The sequence below is a fragment of the Anabrus simplex genome, chromosome 12 (assembly GCF_040414725.1).
Source record: "Anabrus simplex isolate iqAnaSimp1 chromosome 12, ASM4041472v1, whole genome shotgun sequence".
NCBI lineage: Eukaryota > Metazoa > Arthropoda > Insecta > Orthoptera > Tettigoniidae > Anabrus > Anabrus simplex.
The window spans coordinates 12,409,156-12,429,292 of record NC_090276.1 but is presented as its reverse complement, the minus strand read 5'-3'; the positions used below and the strand labels follow the sequence as shown (position 1 = coordinate 12,429,292).

Genomic DNA, 20,137 nt, shown 5'->3' with positions numbered 1-20,137 from the left:
GTGCAATAGTCACTGTCGAACTCAAAGTGATAGGTAATGAAAATAATCTGGAATTTTCTGAGATACAACTGTTTATCACTTCACGTAATCTTAGTGCGAAAAGAAAATAAATTAAATCTCACAGACACTGTCTTTGTACTGTTTGTAATGAGGACATGCAATGTTCTAGGATGCGCACATGTAGAAATAAGTTAAAGTTTCTGCAAAGACAGAAATAATAGAACAGTTTATGACACAGTCTTATGAAAGAGAACCAAGTTCTATTACGACACAGTCTTAACAAAAATCACGTAATTTCTCAGAGATAACTTTCCACTGAGGCACAATATTATACATAAATGTAGACAGAGTCTTTATGAGGGGAATTAACATAGCCCTTGAGAAGCGATAAAGGCACCGTATTTAACGAATCAGCACAGTCTTTGAAAGGAAATATTGGCACAGTCTTATGTTAGAAAATGTTAGCACGGTTATGCGAAGTGAATTAATACTGTCTTTTGAAAATGAAGGTTGGCACAGTTTTATGAAAAGAATCTGTCGACTCATGTTTTTCTCACAGAGCAATTGACACAGCCTTTGAAAGAAAAGTAGGCACTGTCCTTTATGAAACAAATAACACTGTCCATGAAAAGAATTGTACTTTCACAGGGCACAACTTCACAAAACATGCTAATATGGTCTCTTGGAGGGGAAATAATTAAAGCACAGTCTTTATGCCCTAAGTCCTTTAAGCACAGTTTTGAAATATCAAGTGATTACTGTACAGTCTCTTCAATTACAAAATTCACAAAACAAAATAATGTTACACAGCTCAACAGACCGATATTATCAGTGAATAAGCTTCTGCTTACACGTAAATTTAGAGTCAACAAAGAAGGCTTTCAACACTCATATTACGTACTTTCAAACCCTGGTCCTTAGCCGGACAGAGTAACGAACTGTATCACATCAGCGAGACGACTGGTTCATGACGAAGTACTGTGACACACTGACACACTCTGTTCTCCTCGAGGCTGGCGACCCCCTTATATTGCTCAAGGTCGGACGGTGAGACTGGAAATATGGGCTTATAAAAAAATTCATATCTTGGCCATCCTTCCGCCGATTTTAATGAAATTTTGGGTAGTATCATTTGTTGACCAGGCCTGCAAGGTGACATTCTCCAAAAAATGATCTGTCCTTCTGTTTGTGATGAAATGACATAGAATCGAATAGAACTTTCGGTGTGACGTCACTTGGCCTTGGCTGGCACTCTGTAGCATCGCTTGCTTGCATGTTGTCCCCCATGATGCTGCGTATTCGGCGCTCGTTTTGAACCTATACAGTCGGGTGTTACCACGTTCTCCTCAAGAAATACATGAACGCAAATGCTTGCAGGGCATTCCCGTTTCAATATATATCTAACTAAGGTTTCTTCTTTTGCACTTGTTTAATGTCGAACTAGCTTCTTAAGATCTTTATCAACAGAAGAGGACAGGGCCAAGATTTTGAAAGAAGTGGCCTTGGCCTTAATTACTGAGTATATAATGCTATTAAAAGTTGTACTTACGTTTGAGGTTGGGTTGGATCATCACTCAAAGTGACAGTATCTCCTGGGATGTCGTCAAAACATTCCTGGCAAAAGGTGTATCTGTCGAAGAAAAGACCGTATGTCTTGAGGCTGTGATACATCCAACCACAAACACACAAAAGGTGCAGGGCAGGATGAGGAACATCAGGAGAGAATGGAACAGAGGAAACCAAAGGTTATCACATGAATAAGTTAAAAGTGAGTAAGAGGGTTATCATTTAAAAAAAAAAAAGAAAGAAAGAAAGAAAGAAGAAAATACTTGCACAAAAGGAAAATTTCTCAGGATAGGTCATATCTATATATAAATTTCTCAGGTTAAGGAAATTAGCAAGAGCAGAACATACAAGTTTAGGAAGTAGCTGGAGAGCAGCAATTTACCAGGTATAAATCACACCCTCATTTGTAAGAGCATAGGAGACAGGAAGAATGGTAATATTTTATTGAATCATAGAACACAGTGCAAAGAGGTAGAGGTGGGGAAGCCAAACCACAGTCATTATCAACTGCTTTCTACATCCAGTCTTATACCATTGCTGCATGTAAATGCATGCAGTATCAGATCAAAAGTATCCGGACATTCCTCCCTATATGTAAACCTGAGCTTTTATGTCACTACAACTGCCACTGCTGATTTAAAAGATGGCTGAGGGATTGATGTTGTTCAGTGCTACAAGATAACTGCAGAACGGGTCGAGCAAGGGAGTTCAGCAACTTTGAACATGGAATTGTTATTGGTTGCCACATCAATAAATCAGTCAGGCCCCTTTCTGCCCTTCTCCATTTTCCCAAGCTGACTGTCAGGGATTAATTTGTAAAGTGGAAACAATAAGAGACAAACACAACAAACTCAAAACTAGGTGTGCTGATATAACCTATTGTAATCCTATTAAAACAACTTGCGTGTTCTGTGTTCTGAAAATTCACAGAGTTGTAATTTCAGATTGCCATTACTATGGCAACCCCACACACCTCCCGTTTAAGCCAATCCCGGATAGTCACGCGCTTTACCTACCCTCTATGCAAGTTCTATGTATTAACATTGCACAATACAATAAATAAAACTGTATGTCCAAACCTTATACCTTTTCTCTCTACGGGGTCAAGTATGAAGCAAGATAAATCTTCGTAGTGCCATTGGTTGTGGCATCATACACCATTAATCCGGCTCAAGGGAGATAGGGTCATCTTCCCTATCCCCCACTTGAGTAATTCTTGTCTGGCACATCTACGTTGCGGGGGTGGGATCTTCCACATCAGTAAGCCGGTGTGAAGGAGAACTCAGTTCAGGCAGGGACCCAGTCTCACGGGGTATAACGTGGAACCCATACCCAGGGTTACGGGTGAAGAACTTAACAGAATCTTAGGCAGAGAAGAAGACCTTCAGAATGGCGAAGATGGTGGATGAGGCAACCTATTTTCTCTGCGGAGAATTAGAAGAGAAAACCACTGCCTTGTGGAGAAGAGGGATCTTCAAAGGCTAAGGGAGTAAGCCCCGAAAGAAAATCCTCAAATGCGTTAGGCTTAGCAGATGAGTAAATTCGTACTAGCTTTCAACTACAATATAAGCCTCGGATGGAAGTTTAAAAATGGAATTGACAAGTCTCTGACTACAGTTGCACAGTATGATGGTAATCCTGATGTTTGTGTAAGTGTTAGATCAGAGAACAAAACCCAATTAGCAACAATAAATATTTTAACAATGAATGGTAAGGAAAATGAATTGATTCACCTAATGGAGAGACAAAAACTTGACATCCTGGGATTAAGTGAAGTAAAATGGAAAGGAATGAAGAAACTAAGAAAGGTGTACACATTGTACTGGATGGGTAACAGTAAAGAGAAAAGAAATGGAGTGGGATTTGTAGTGAATCAGAATGTCGAACTAATAGCTGAAGTTGAGTATGTAAATGAAAGAATTATAATAATGCATGTAAACACGTTTACTCCACATACAGTTTGTAATGTGGAAGAAAAAAGAGTTCCTCAATGAACTGGAAACACACATTGTTGGAGATGGGATCATGATAATGGGAGATCTGAATGCTCATGCGGGAACTGATAGAATGGGATATGAGAATGTTCTGGGCCCACATGGATATTTTATTTATTTATTTATTTAGTGACTTGTGGCGTGGCTCAGGCTATGAAGCCTGCTGTTATGCCAAACCATCTCATATGTACTACATTGTACAAACTACAGAGTATTAGGATTTCTAGTTACATATAATTAATTATAAAATTAAACTTAAATAATAGTTATAAACAAAAGGAAAATTTCTGAGAGTCACTTTTAAAAAAAACATTAAATACTAATTTCTTAAGTCTATGTACCATTTATAACATGTTTTTTTAAATACATTTCTACTATGTATGTCTCTAATTACAGCCGGAAGGGAATTCCAAGAGCGTATGGTTGCAGGTATGAATGAGATGCCGTACCCGGTCGTGCGGTAAATTGGGAAGCTCAGCAGGGAAGAGGTTTCTGACCTTGTAGGTATACTGTTTGGAGAGGACAAGTATTTAAGATCCATTCTCAGATAACTTGGTGTGTCTGTACGGAGAATGTTGTGAACAAGCGAAACGGAATGAAGGTTTCTTCTCTCCGCCAAATATAACCACGACAGCTGTTCAAGACAAGGTGATATATGGCAATACCTAGGCATATTTAATACAAAACGGATGCATGTATTAGAAGCCCGCTGAAGTTTAGCGTTAAGTGTGGTGTTTAGGTTGTTGTATATTACGTCACCATAATCGAAGATGGGTAGAATTAAGCTTTGAACAAGTAACTTTCTCGTATTTAGAGGAAGGAGATCCCGTAAACGTTTAAGAGAGTGCAAAGAAAAGAATACTTGTTGGCATATTTTCGTCGTGTGCTCCGTCCAGTTTAAGTACTTATCAAAAATGAGGCCAAGGTTTTTTACTGTTTCGTTTATTTGTATTGGTGTTGCGTGGAATAGGATTGGGGGAATTATAACACTTTTCAGTTTGGTATGATTACTTTTGGATCCAATTATGATTGCTTGCGATTTGAATGGATTGACTTTAAGAGAATTATTTTTAGTCCAGTCTTTTATATTTTCCAGGTCATCGTTTAGTTTGTCAGTGTCTAGTTGGATGTCTTTCGGGTTTGTTTGTATATAAAGTTGAATATCGTCTGCGAAGAAATGGTATTTACAAGTTTTTATATGTTCTGGTAGGTCATTTAAGTACAGTGAAAATAGCAATGGCGCTAGAACACTGCCCTGAACTATGCCAACTTCAGTTTGTTGCCAGTGTGACACTTTCGTACCTGCTGAAACGCAATGCTGCCGCCCAATTAAATAAGAGTGCAGCCACGTCAGTGCGCTTGAAGAAAATTTTTGTGCTTGTAGCTTAGCTAATAATATTTCTCTGTCCACACAGTCAAATGCTTTACTTAGGTCTAAAAGTACAAGGATAGTCATTTGTCCGTTGTCCATGCCTGCTTGAATGTCATTTGTAACTTTTAGTACTGCTGTGGTTAGGTCTAAATCCTGACTGGTATTTGTCGAGTAAATTGTGTTTGTTAATGTAATTTGTTATCTGCTTGTGAACGACCTTTTCTAATATTTTACTAAGACAAGGAAGTATGCAAATTGGTCGAAAGTCTTCGGGTTTTGTTGGATTATCGATTTTTCTTATCGGTCGTATTATGGCACTTTTCCATATATTGGGAAAGATTCCTGTCATGAGTGAGGTATTTATTAAGTGTGTAATTGTTGGGAGAACAATTTCAGTGAGTCTTTTAATTTATGTCAAATTTATTCCGTCACATCCTGTAGCCTCTGACTTTATTTCATGAATTGCGTCTCTGGTGTCATTAAGAGTTACATGTGAAAAATAAAATTCTTCTCCATCGTGTTTTGTTTTCGTATGTAGTCTGTCGATTGTTTCCCTTTTAGTTCGTTCGTCTGTATGTGAATTTTGTGAGCAGAAAAATTGATTTAATTCGTCTAATGGCAAGTCAGTGTTGTTTTCGTCGGTTTTATTTTTTGTCAAACCAATGTTCCGAAGAATTTTCCAAACATTGCCAGAACTGTTATTTTTTAAGATTTCATGTGTGTGGCGTATCTTAGCATTCCTGATGGTCTGAGTTGTTGTGTTACGCAATTTTTTGTACTTTTCGAAATTTTCTGCGGTTGGATTTTTTCTATAATATTTGTAAGCTGCATTTCTTTCCTCCATTTTTAACCTTATGTCTTGCGTCAGCCAAGGTGATGGTTTTCGTTTCACTCGTGCAGTCCGTATGGGGGCGTGTTTGTCATCCAGTCCTAAAAGTAGTTTGTTAAACAAGGTTATTTTATCGTTAATGTCTTGTACGAGCTGTATGTTGTGCCACGGTGTTTTGAGTGCGTCCTCAATGAACGCCTCTTCGTTTAGGCTTTTGAAGTCTCGATAGGAAATTAATTTAGGCTCATATTTGGGACATTTCAGTGAGTAAGTTGCGTAAATAAAGTCATGTTGGGAAAGTCCGGGAGCTGGCTGTTGTCCGTAAGTCCGCATTCTATCAGTATTGTTTGTAATAATTAAATCCAGTAGTGTATGGGAAGTAGCTGTGTGGTGTGTAGGATTTAGGGGAAGGATCGTCATATTGAGTGAGGTAAGCATGCTTTTGAGTTGTCTAGATTCAGCAGAGTCACATTTTATCATGTCAGAATTAAAGTCGCCCATTAAAATAGCATGCTCATACCTGGGTAATAGGTCCTGTAGTGCTTCCTCCAGGTCTTCGATATATCTCGTCTTCGGTGCACGATACACAACACCCAGTAAACACTTAACACTGCGAATTTATAATTCAATAAATAGGAACTCCGGCCCGTTGTGAAATTCACTTGGTGTTTTGAGTAATTCTTTGAATTTCATATCTTTGCGCAGATATATCCCTACGCCTCCCCCACCTTTTCCTACTCTATCGTTTCTTATCAGCGCGTAACCCTCCATATGTACTAGTGAAGACGGGATACTTGGTTTCAACCACGACTCTGATATTAATATGGCATGGAAGTTGTTGTTAGAGAATATATCTGAGAATTCAGTGAAATGGGAAAAAAGGCTCTGTGTGTTCACGTGGCCCACCTGCAGAGAGCTTGGAGGTACAGGAGGAATGTCGCTGGGGCAGCCAGCAGTGGTTTGGGAAGGGGTGGTTGTAGTTTGACCGGTCTGCGTTTGGGGAGGGGAGGTTTGCAGGCTGTAATTAGAGACATTTGTTTCCTTTAACCTAAGAAAAGCCAACTTGACAGTTTCTAAATGCTAACTGAACTAGTTTCCTGGAATTTAGTTAAGCCTAATCTAAGTTATCAATTAAATTTAACATATATTTACAAATCTAGGTATTTTCCTATTCAATTACAGTTATCGCCTAGTTTTAGCTTAGGCTCATGATTAACTAATGTTGTTTAGTTCTTGACGATTTGTGACCCGAATTTTCCTGTCACCTCGTTTCACTATCACTGTCCCGTCCTTCGACCACGTATTTTTTACGCCGTACTTTGAAATTGCCTCCTGGAGAAGCTGTAGTCTCAGGGGAGTGAGATCTTCTCGGATAGTTTTGTTTGTGCCCTTCAGTTTTTTCTTATTTGTGAACATTGCATTCCTTTTCCGATAGGACACAAACTTCACTATTATTGGTCTCGGACGACCGCCTTCTCTTTTGCCTACCCTGTGTGACCTATCAATGTCTTCTAGACTGAGATCGACCCCAATTTGCTCAGCGATATTTAAAATTATGTTGTCCGTGTTCTCATTTGCGGACTCTGCTACACCGAACACTCGCAAGCACTGGCGCCTCGTGTACTGTTCCAGATCGTCGGTCTTCTCCTGTAACTGGGACTCTAGTCTCTTTATAATTTTGTCCCTATCTTCGAGAGCACTCCGCAAGTCTTCAATTACCTTAGTATTGAAGTCTATAGACTCCTGCAATTGTTCTACCACTACCTTTGTCACTTGCTCCTGTATTAGGTTGGCAAGCGTGCTCAAGATGTCCTTGCTACACAGTGCGTCCTGCACGGCTTGCTTCACCAAGTTCTCCATCGACACTTGCTTTGCTTTACGCGGCATGATATTTTTGTCTGCCGGTAGATGTTAATCACACGTATCACGTCACTAACACTTCTGTATACGCACAACAATGGTAGGAAAAAGTATTAGCATCACAAATCGTTTACACTGTGAAAGTACACCTTCAAACTTAACGTTAATCAGGAGCCTTGCCTTGTCCGACTATGCACTGTCCGCCATGTTACACTGTTCTCTGGCAATAGAAATGAAGATGGAGAGAAACTGTTGGACTTTTGTATGAGAAATAACCTGATAATAAAGAACACATGGTTTATGAAGAGGAATAGCAATAAGATCAGCTGATAAGTTGGGATGGACAGTACGGAACACTCATTGATTTTATAATAACAGACCGAGAATGGGGAAGATACGTCATGAATACAAAGATAATCCCTAGTGAAAGTATGGGAGGTGATCATAGATTATTGATTGTGGAATTAAAAACAGTAAAATTCCCTAAAATTGTATTGAAGAATAAACTAAAAATCAAGATTTGGGAATTGGAGGAGGAGGATAAAAGACTGGCATTCCAAGATTGTATAAAAGTTGCCTAACACGGAAATACGAAGTGGAGAAGAGGAGTGGGACAATTTAAGACAGACATTTGTGGAAGCAGCAATTGAGGTATGAGGGAAAACCAAAGCAAAGGTTAAGGGAAAGCAGACACAGTGGTGGACAGACAAAATAAAAACAGAAATTAAAGAAAGGAACAAGGTGAAAAAAGAAATGGATAAGGAAAAGCAAAAAATGTATCAGAGGGATGAGAATAAATAGAAAGGTAACATGTGGACAAGTGAAGAGGAGCATCAAGGAAGAAAAGGAGAAATGTTGGGGAGAGTTTACCAACAAAATTGAGCAAGATAGTCGAGGAAATCAGAAACTATTATACAGGGTAATAAAATCGAAAAGAATAAATCAAGAAAAAATCAAGGCATTAGAGAGGTAAGATGAAATGACGAAAAGGGTCTTCAGAAGGTGATGGCAAACTTGTGGCAGCTGTGCAGAATAACGTTCTTCCATACTGAACTCCCAGAAGATGGGCAGCAGCATTTCAGCACAAACGTGAAACAAATAACGACGTCCAGCGGTTCAGAAGACTGGACTGATGTGTCATGTGCAATAATTATCCAGTGCAGAGACAGAAGACAATACTTGAGTCATAAGCCAACACAAGGCATTAAAAATGAACCATCCATAGAATTTTATGGGAAGATGTACATCTGCGTAAAAAAGCATCACTGTAGGTACCATGTGCAGTTACTGATGTGCAAAAGTGGACACAGTATGATGTGTGCTCAAACCACCTGGTATATATCCAGCAGGAGGCGAACTAATGCTAGAGAGAACAGTAACTATGGATGAATATTAACAAGAGCTGAGACACTAGTCTTCAGAATGGGGAAATGCAGGATCACCACGAAGACAGAAGTTCTGGCAAAACTCTTCCCCCATGAACCTGATGGTTCTTGTGGCTTATGATGTCAGAGGCATGATTATTACAGTTATGTTATGCCATTAGCGACAACAGCTCGGATCTTCTCAACAATGTTGTCCTTCTCCACGTCGTCAGACAACATACAGCAGAGGCTGTATGAGGGCAACTACAGCACTTGGAGGGGGAGTATTGGATCACCTGCCATGCTCACCGGAGCTGTCTCCATGCAATTTTGACTTCATCCACAAAGTTAAAGAATGATTACATGGGAGACGGTTTGGGACACAAGAGGACACTGCCAACATAAGATTACAAAATTCATACATGGTGAGATGACTGGTACCCGATGTCTCCCGAATAACTGGCAATGTGTTTTGGACAATCTAGGGGACTACTTTAAGGGTTTACCATTAAAATGACCGTACTCTGAGAATAAACATTACGTAGTTTCCCTGCTTTATACCCTATACCCTATACCCGATATACCTACTCCGCATTATTTATACATTCCACAGCACCTTACACTCCCCACTTCCATTTGTATACTTTTCCACACGTGTGGTACATCCTGCAATCGTGTGGGGGGGACAAAAAGGTGGTTGTTGTTGTTGTAAAAAATAAAAAATATATATATACACAGAATGAAACGGTTGCTCTCGAACAGAGGATAATCAAACTAGACAAGGCATACCATGCCTGCAGAAAAATGTACGCCTCAAAACACCTTTCGATCAATGTCAAACTAAGACGTTATAATGCAATAGTCAGACCGTCAGTCCTCTACGCAGCACGGTGGCTACCTCTAAGAGGATCCCACTTAAGAGCCCTTGAAGTACAAGAAAGAAAGTTCGGGAGAAAGACAGTAGGACCAAGGATCCTATCAGATGGAAGGTGATGGAACAAACCAAACTGTGAACTCTACCAACACCAAGAAACCCTCACAGATGCCATCAGAAGAAAATGGCTTGCTTTCTACAGACGCCTGTATAGAATGGATTCCCAAAGGCTGTCCTATAAGATCTTCAAAGTAGCCAGCAAGGGTAAAGCCACTGGATCGCTGAGGATCCAGCAGATAGAGAAGGATCTGGCAGAGCTTAATATTAATAATGCCATCATACTTACCAGAAGCAACTACTGTTCAGCTATCTAAACCAGACCCTTTCTAACATCCCTTACAGAGTATAATCACAATGAGACCATGAAATGGTCCGAGCAATGCAAAATAGAGTTCAGCCAGAGAAGGAAGGATTACTGGGTCAACAGAAAAGATCAAGGTACCAAGAAGAAAGTAGTAGCCAGACCTACCATTAAGAAGACCACAAGCAACAACCATCAAAAACAACAACACAGCTAAAGCACAAGCACTGTGGTCCTTACTGTAGGTGGCCCAAACTAACTGAAAAATAATAATAATAATGATGTTTTTGTAATGCTACTTGAAATTCAAGAAAAGTTTGGGAGGACAGATTATTTTACCTGTTTTGGTAACTGTAATATTTAGCATCACGAGGAATGGTGCAGCGCTGCTTGCCATCACAACACAGCTTCTGAGGGTTGAACGTATATTTGCGCCCACAGCAATAGCCAAGAGACTGCATAACTGGATCAATCTCCTGCTCAAAGACTTCAGACAGCTACAACATAAGCACAACAAATATCACAATTATTTTCCTTTGAAAACCATTTACTAAATACTTACTAACTATATTCCACAGTTCTGAACATCTAGCAAAGTGGTTTACCTTTGTGCAGTATCTGTAGACACGAGAAGTCTTGCGGTTGTATAGCCAAGCATTGTCAAACATTAGCCAAACATCCTCTACATATTCCCATGGATCTGTATACTGCCCCGTATCCAGTTTCCGCTTCACCGTCGACAAGTCCATAGCTTTCTTTACAATATCAAAATAATCTGGGATGCCGAGGGCTTGGGGGTCAACAGGCTGCTGGAATGGTAACGACTCTGGATCTTGGCGGTACAACTTCTCTAGAGTAGGCATTAGGGCCTGCCTTAACTCATCGGGCTTGAATACTGACCAAAAAAAAAAGTAACATTGTGTTAACATGAGAAAAATATGAAGCCTTAGCTTTCTTCATCATAACAGACAGAAAAGAAAATTAAATGACAGTCTTCAACTCAGTTCAGCTTCTAAGATCTGTCTTGCCTATATAGAGGCATTCTTGTACAGTGATACAGCCAATAATAAAAAGAGTTTGAGTAGAAAATAGTGTCACATATAAAACACGTTTATTGTCCGCTATTTAATGTGATAAACTGTGAATTTCAAAAATTACTAGGGCATTAAAACATGAATTAAAAATTAAAAATACAAACACCTCAAAAATAAATGACAAAACAGTAAATTTATTATCTGAGTTAATACAATTTATACAGTACATTAACATTTTTTGTAACAAATCCAATGCAATTGTGGTTTCTGTGGGCCCTACAGAAGCCCTAATTTAATGTTTATATTCGACGTTTGAAATAAACGTAAAATGGTGTTAGGGATACTCTACATTTTAACTTGAAAACCAATTCTTACATGATTATTAGAAGATACACTTTCAAAATAAAATGAATTTAACTGTTCTTATGTTCCATCCTTTAGTCACCACTATCATCACAGTTTCCATCATTGCTGCCTTATGAGATACCATTTGCAGAATCGTTCATTTCCCATACTACATCATCTTCCAATCCAACAAATGTGCATGAAATTCCAGTTTATTTAAAATTTCTTTTTGAAAAATTTGTGACAATGTGATTACTTAGACTCAAACTAATAGCAAAAATTTGTGATGCGATAAATGAGGTATTTTTATATAGATTTCATAGGATGAGAATCGGGACTTCGAATTTACGATGTGCTAAGCAAGAAAATGTGTTAACGAGGAATGAGGTTTGACTGTATATAAAGTGAAACTCTGTTAAGAAGATTTTCAAGGGACCAAATAAAAAAATAAAATAAAAAAACCTTGTTAAGCAGGAATCTTCTTAAAAGGGGTAATGCCTGAAAACTTATTCTGTACTTTGAAATACATGTGAAACACACAGCCAACAGATTTCCTTGTTTGTGAACAATACTGACATGTATTTTTGAGATAAAGTAAAATAACTGAATATACTGTATTATAAAAGTAATTGATAAGAGAAGGGAACATATTATATAAAACCTTGCACAAGAGATAAGTAGAAATACTAAGAACATTAAAACAATAGATGGTAAACGTACATTATGTACATTCCATACTGCATTAGACATTAAATACATTTCCAAACACAAAAGTCTAGGCTCCTACTTGGAAAAGAAATTGTCCAGGGTTGACTGTTTTAGGTTCTTACTGCTTTCTTGAAGTATAAACCTCTCCATTTCCCACATTGCCTTGCATGTGTTCTGAGGCACACTGATTCAATTTTTCAAGGCAGATGCTTGCCTCACTGCAAGATGGTCTTGGGGGATTCTCTTCTTCAATCTCCTCATCTCCTGCCTAAATTTCCTTGCAGATCTCATTGATGGTCTGCTCCTCGCAAGTGATTACCATATCATCGATGGCAGTGAAGTCATCAAAACTATTGGTAATCTCCATATTCTCCTGTATAGTTTTCCAGCATCCTGGCTCTTCATCACCAACTTCCATAACAATGCTGTGAGCCACACCCTCCCTAACTAAAGGACACACATAGTGAATCACAACCATCGTAGGGAAACAAATTTGCCGTGGATCCCCGATCAGGAAGGGCGAAAGACATAGCCCTGAGCTGAAAACGTTATTCTCCTCAAACAATAAAAGCTAACAACTAACACTACTACGAGTAAAAATCCGTATAAATGATAGATGAGAATTTATTATAATGTAACGTAAATCAAAGGGATTAATTAGATGAAATAACCTAGCAGCCAAATTAAGGTCACACAACAACAACATCATTCACAAACTTGCTGGCTCCACATGGGGAGCCTCTGCATCTACTTTGCGTACTTCAGCTATGGCGCTGGTGCTTTCCACAGCTGAGTACTGTTCTTCCGTATGGATCAACAGCTCTCATGCTAAAAAGGTCCTGAATGAAACAATGCGTATCATAAGTGGCACAGTAAAATCTACTCCTCTTTTCTGGTTGCCAGTGCTCAGCCACATAGAACCTCCTAGAATTAGAAGATTGAACAACTTGTTTAGAGAATACAATAAGATATTAACCAATCCTGATCTCCCCATCCATGAAGATGCTAACGTCAGATTCAGCCGCCTCAAATCAAGATCTCCTCCTATTCAAACAGCACAGGAACTTGTTAGAAGGGATTTCAATCCAAAAGCAGATTGGCAACAAGAGTGGAACAGCGTAGCTCCGACTCAATGGCGGGCATTGTTCAATTATAAGAATCTTCCAGCTGGCTTTGATTTACCCCGCAAGACATGAGTAGCCCTCAACAGAGTCCGTACTAACCACGGGAGATGTGGTTCAATGATGTTTAAATGAGGTATGAGATCTTCCCCAGCCTGTGACTGTGGGGCAGTTAAACAGACTATCGACCATATCGTCACCGAATGCATTGGAAGGGCATTCGATGGATCTAGCCAGGACTTTGTGGTGGCTTCTGCTGAGGCCATACAATGGCTAGAGAATTTGGATCTAAATCTTTGAACCCTTTTGCTTGCATGATTGTTTTCAATGTTATGTGTATATCTTATAATTATGTATATAATGGTTTGTGCTTACTGTTCATTTATATTTAATCTTTGTATTGTTTTGTGTACGTTACCATACGCTAATAATAATAATAATAATAATAATAATAATAATAATAATAATAATAATAATAATATCAGTAATAATATCAAGGTAATACATACATATTCGGCGTGAGCCCAAAAGATAAACGTACCAACGTCTCGTGACCTCATCTTTTCTTACATGCATAGGGCACAGTAACTCTTGAGATGATAGCATTTATTCCACCACTGACCTCGCTACTAAAAACTGCGAGCTGAATATCATTACCTCAATCTTTCCTTCGGCGAGGAATAGAAACGCAATTTCAAGCGTGGGAGTCATTTTCAATATCCACTCTTTTTTTTTAACAATACCCTCTCATATCGATTCCCACACACCAAGGAGCAGATAAAATAACAAAGTGATTAAATCAGAAAACTGCCGGGCCAAGGAAATAATCCACGAGGGGCAAAGACAATGCTCCATGGAGCAATGAACGCAAAGCAAAACAATAACAGAAAACATGGACTTGCACATGGCCATGAAAGAAATAAACCAACATGGCGAGCTCCAGGTCGTAAACAACTAGGATGCACACCATACAAAATAAAGACTTCGCACCCAGGAGAAAAGGAGGCACGATAGGGAACAAATAGGCATAAATTCAACAGACCGATACGTCATCTTGGCACTCAGCTCATTCAACTACACATTCATTCAATCACGCGATCCTTTTGCCCCCAAAGGCAAATAATTCCGGCAGATTGGTGCAAGTAAATAAAATCAAGGCAACTCGTAGAGTGCAGTTCAACATTTCATCAGTAAGGTCTCACGTCAATAGTAGATATATAGCCCACCTAGGGCAAATGACAGTAGGACGTTTGTGACCCCACGGTCACGCGTAGGTCCATCACCTACATACTGCGTACGGCTAGAATAGACCTTCTGTCCGACACATGGACCATACCTCCAAATAATGGCAAAATGTTTCATCGAGAAATTCATTTAAAATAATTAGAGACCAGATTTTGACGCACCACAATCACCTACACAACTCATACACATGCCATTCTCGCCTCGAGTACCGAGATGGACTACGGTCGGCCATAATTAAAAGAAAGATAATACATCAAATAAATTTAAAACGTTACATTACTGTCAATATCATTCATCGAAGCATGCAAATGATGCAGCAGTTTTGCATAGTTTTAAACTTATTAAACCACCATAAGAAAAGCAAAAACGCCGCTCCTGTGTGTGTGTGACACATCTCTTCATTCCCCAGCATAAGAAGCCCCACCTTACTTCAAGGAGAAGATATTAAAAAGGTCTCGCCGAGAAAAGATCCTTCACGCTCGCGACAGAGGGAGCTGCCCTCTGTCGACAGAAGGTTGAAATACAATAACTATAGGAACAGCCAGATACCTACTCTTGGATACATCGGTATAATCACATTAGAAACCATGCTAAATTAGCATGTTTCAGCTGTTGGTACCACCACCGAAGCCTGCTTTCTTGAAGCAATTTCCTATTATTACAGGCTCCACTGAATCCCATGATGAGGCAACGAAATGCATTGTGTCCAAAAGAGATGGTTTGTAGATGGGTTTACCTGCTTCCATGCAAAGCAGCATACGGCACACAACTGATTTCCAGTACTGTACCTCTGCTTTAATGCCTCAACGATTCCTTGACACATGCGCTGTAGTACCGATGTAGTATTCGCTCGAAAAAATTCTACCTTGATGTTCCTTAAATGGGGCCAGTCCTTGGGATGAGCAGGGCAGTGGTCCATAAACACCACAAGCTTCCTGTTCTGGCTCCCCTTTTCAGCATCTAATGCCTGCATATAATCTTCAAACAGGGAACTTTTCATCCAAGCTGAGTGGTTGCTGGTGTACTTGCACAGTAAAGTCCTGACATTTTTGAAACAATGAGGCTTCCTAGACTTCCCTATCGCCGATGACCTTCGATGTTAGGCCCCTTAAAACAACAAGCAACAACAAGACTTCCCTATCATCAGTAGAGGTAGTTTTTTAATTCCTTCCATATTAGCCCCAACCAATACCTTAACTCGCAATTTACTTAATTTTCCCCCGTGGCAAGATTCTGCCTTCAAAACTAGTGATTCATCCAGGATAAGCTGGTAAAAAAGTGCAAATTCATCAAGATTAAAAACGTTGCAAGGTTTGTAACTGCTTATTTTAGCAGGCAGAACTGTTTCCTTCCACGCTCCCCTTTCCTCTGCACTCACACTTTCTGTTTCACCACAAATTGTTTTGTAAACGATACTGGCTCGTTCAGCTTTCTCCTTCACCAGGCGCGTTGCCCATGCAGTTAGGAATGCGCAGCTGTGTGCTTGCATCCGGGGAGATAGTGGGTTCGGACCCCACTGTCGGCAGCCCTGGAGATGGTTTTACGTGGTTTCCCATTTTCACACCAGGCAAATGCTGGGGCTGTACCTTAATTGAGGCCATGGCCGCTTCCTTCCCACTTCTAGGCCTTTCCTGTCCCATCATCACCATAAGACCTATCTGTGCCGGTGCAACGTAAAGCAAATAGCAACAGCTTTCTCCTTCACAATAGTCCCGCTCAAAGGTATGTTTAAACTCTGCTGCTGTTTAAATCACATTAGAAGAGCTTGTTCTACTTCATCGTACTTTCCAGATTTAACTTTCTTGCAATTTGCTGAAGTATTCTCCGCAAAGCCAAAATCTCTTCTTTCTTTGCTATAATGTCATTCAAAGTAGACAGCGGCATCCCCAGCTCCTTTGCCAAAGCAACAAGGGAAAGTGTAGATGACTCCACTTTCGTTATAATCTCCACTTTGTCTTTAATTTTTAGTGCCTTTCGCTTGATCACTTTCCTCTGAGTTCCGCTCATTTTAACTTAAACGTTCATATGTTGATGTTATAAATACAACTAACTTCACTGACTTCTATTCAGACTAATTACGATGCTACACTACGCTTGGCAATCCGTAGCTTAGGCTTACAAGATGAAAAGACAAGACATATACTACAGTTCGTTAGCATGTGTTTTCTATCTTCCTCACACTCCCAGACACCTGCTTCAAGTTAATGGCAGCAAATGGGAAATCCGGCAACTTATTCTTAGAGATTCTTAGAACCTATTCATTGGCCTATATCGCCCCTGCATTCCTACTGGTTGTCATGGCAACAGGCGTAGTTTCTAGCTGCTTCTCAAGTACCGCATGGACAAGCCGGTATTGAGTTTATTTTCCTGCTTTAATCCTCTTCATGCTATAGGAAATGAAGAAAAGAAACGCAGGTTCGAAGTTGCAGAAATGAGTGCATGGGAAACTACTGGGGTATTACGTGCGAGTGATAAAGGCGCAGTAGCAACACAAGCACATCTAAACGTCAACAGTTTCTTTCCCCACGAGAATTTTATTTCGTGTCTCCTCATTCTTGTGCTAAGTTCTAATAATGCGATGTAATAATTATGAGTGACACGATAAAACAATGTTTAGCTCATATAAAGGTAAAAATAAAAATAACTTTCAATTTTATGCCAACACATGGTATCGCAATGCCTCTGTGTGCGTGTGTCAGGCCCCCTCCCACAACACCTAGCTGGTTATTAAATTTGTTCAACTTCATAGATGATCAGGACCTTGCAGCCGGCTGTTTGGTGGCATAATATGTTTCAGCTGGCAAGTCGGCTGTTTCCGGCATAGAGTCGGGAAGTTTCTTTGTTTTGTAATTGTTTATTCACCTAAATAATAATGGTAGTAATTTTGCATAGATTTGAAAAATATTGTTTTCCAAAGCTATTCCACGATAAGATAGCATCACCTTTTCTCTTACAGAGTAATTTTATTACAGATTTTCTCCATTCTTCTGGAATCTCACTTGTGGTTAAACATTTGTTGAATAGTTCTGTCCAAATTTGATTAGCACATCTGTCGAATCTTTTAGTTCCTCATTATAAATCATATCTGCGGCTGCAGCTTTATTGTCTTCTTTATTGCCAATTCTATTTTGTTTGCTGTGAATAAGGAGATCTTCTCGATCTCAAATGATTGTCTTGTATCGGGTAGAGTACCTGTTTATTCGGAATTCAAGATCTGCGTGAAATGATCCTCCCACTTGTCCCTCGGGACCTCACCATGTGTAGTAATTGGTCTTCCTTTAAAAGCAATGATGGGGTTTTGCAGGCTTCCTGTGCCTCTAATAACGCTTCCTTCTCGATAAACTGTGACTTCTTATGCTTTAGAAGTTTCTTGTATTCCTTTCTCTTCCTCACATATTCTTCTAAGAGAACTTTAGTGGAGGTGATATTAGCTAAATGCAAGGCATCTAATGTTTCTCTCCAGGAATGGTAGAATTCTGTATCGAAGCAGGGTTTACTCTTCCTCCTTCTGACTGGCATTGCTGCAGCATTTAGAGTATCTCAATGGTATTTAATGTTATTTTCTGTCAAGTATCTTTTTTGCGTCATCTAGAGCCTGTCTGTTGTTGATTAAGTCCGATATATTTAAACTTCTTTAGAGTTTGTGCAAGTCATGATGCTGGTCGTTTAGTATCATTACTTGTCATAAAGACGAAGCTGGTACGTATTGGTACATGTTTTGTCAGTGGGGTGTTTGCTGATGTCCATACACCAAGTTGTTTTACGGCACATATATTATTTCCTCTGTAGACGACTAAGTCTATAGTATTTTTACCGTTGTAAGCAATATACGTTATTTCTTCTGCCTTGTTGATGAGAGTGTACCCTTCCTCTAGCATGATATCCAACATCATTGTTGTTTTGAATTTTGGCTTATCTAGTCTACAATTCAAGTCTCCTGCCATGATGACATTATTTTCAGTTTTGACTAGTGAAAGGGCGCTTATTATCTGTTCTACTGTGTCTTCGACCGAGGTTCCGTATTTGATGTACATCCCAATTATTGTTAAATCAGTAAACGTCAAAATTATCATGTTTTCTTCCTTTACAATATCTTGAATTTTCCCTGTTGCATCATTGAATATAATGGAGACTCCTCCTTGTGGTCTTCCTAAGCTTTTATGCTTGGCGTATGAGTGTATTGTGTAATAGCCTGGCATCTCAAGCGGCTCCAATAAAAATGTTTCCGTTGCTACGATAATGTTATTATTTAAGCATAAATCCTCAGGTGCATTACTGAGAATGCTTCTTAATCCTCCTATGTTCCATAAAAGTAAATCTATTTTCTTTTCAGTCATATGAAGTGATCCCTTATGAACGATTCTGCTGTTGTTTATTCTATCGTCGTAAGCGCTGTCACTGAAGCATGATCCGTGGGAAGTTAATTCTCCGAAAATTGAATCTTCGTACCTGGATTCCATTTGGCCAGAACTGTGGTTCGTTCACAAGGTTTAACATCTCAAATGGAATTAATATTCTAAAAGATTTTAAGTGATTTTTGATTCTACTTGCTCACATTCTTGGGTGTCAATGCCTTTGTTTTTTAAAAAGTTACAGACCGACCGACCTACCTACCTACCTACCTACCTACCTTCTAAAGGCTAATGCCTTGTCGATGCGACCACTCTTTTCTCTCATTGGCTGTTCATTTCACTTCCATGTAATAGACACAACCTAACTTTTCTTGATGTCGTCCAAATACCTCATCCTAGGTCTTCCTCTGCCTTTTTTTCCCAGCACTTTCCCTTCAAGTATGTTAGTGATGAAGGTATTGTGTCTCATGACATGTCCAATAAATTTTAATTTCCTCTTTTCCATTTCGTTTAAAAATCTTCTCTCTTATTTAACTTCCCTTAAGACTTCCAGATTGGTTTTTCTTTCCGTCCAGCTCGTTCTGGTCATTTTCCGCCATATCAACATTTCAGCAGCTTCAAGTCGATTCCTTTCTAATTTACCCAGAGTCCAACTCTCACTTCCATACTGAAGTGTACTCCATACAAATGATTTTCAAAGGACTTTCTGACATCTATTTTCATGTGTGTGCTGGTTAAAATCTTTTTCTTGCTCATAAATGCCTGTTTTGCCAATGCTATTCTTCTCTTTACTTCCAGGAAGCATCTATTATCCTCTGTTATCATACTACCAAGATAACAGAATTGTTTCACCTGATCAATTCTGGCATCATCAATGTTTACATTGGTTTTAATTTCTTCCATATTTTTCCGTACTACCATTACTTTCGTTTTCCATTTGTTTACTTTTAATTTCCATAGTTTAAGAGTGCCTGAGATGACTTTCAGCAAAATATTCATGTCTTTTTCTGAGTCTGCAATTAATACGATGTCATCTGCAAATCTGATACAATGTATCCTTTCACCATTGACTTTTATCCCCTTTGTCTTCTCCTTCGTGATCTGAATAGCTT

General features: G+C 39.2%; 1 protein-coding gene across 1 annotated transcript in view; it reads right to left on the bottom strand.

Annotated features, from left to right (window-relative positions):
- The window catches only part of LOC136884399 (histone acetyltransferase p300-like), a 185,372-nt gene that overhangs the window by 79,752 nt on the left and 85,483 nt on the right, over positions 1–20,137 (bottom strand). Inside the window, 4 exon segments of the mRNA XM_068229923.1 lie at positions 1,550–1,660; positions 9,570–9,572; positions 10,560–10,717; positions 10,826–11,115. Coding sequence (XP_068086024.1) covers positions 1,550–1,660; positions 9,570–9,572; positions 10,560–10,717; positions 10,826–11,115 — 562 coding nt within the window.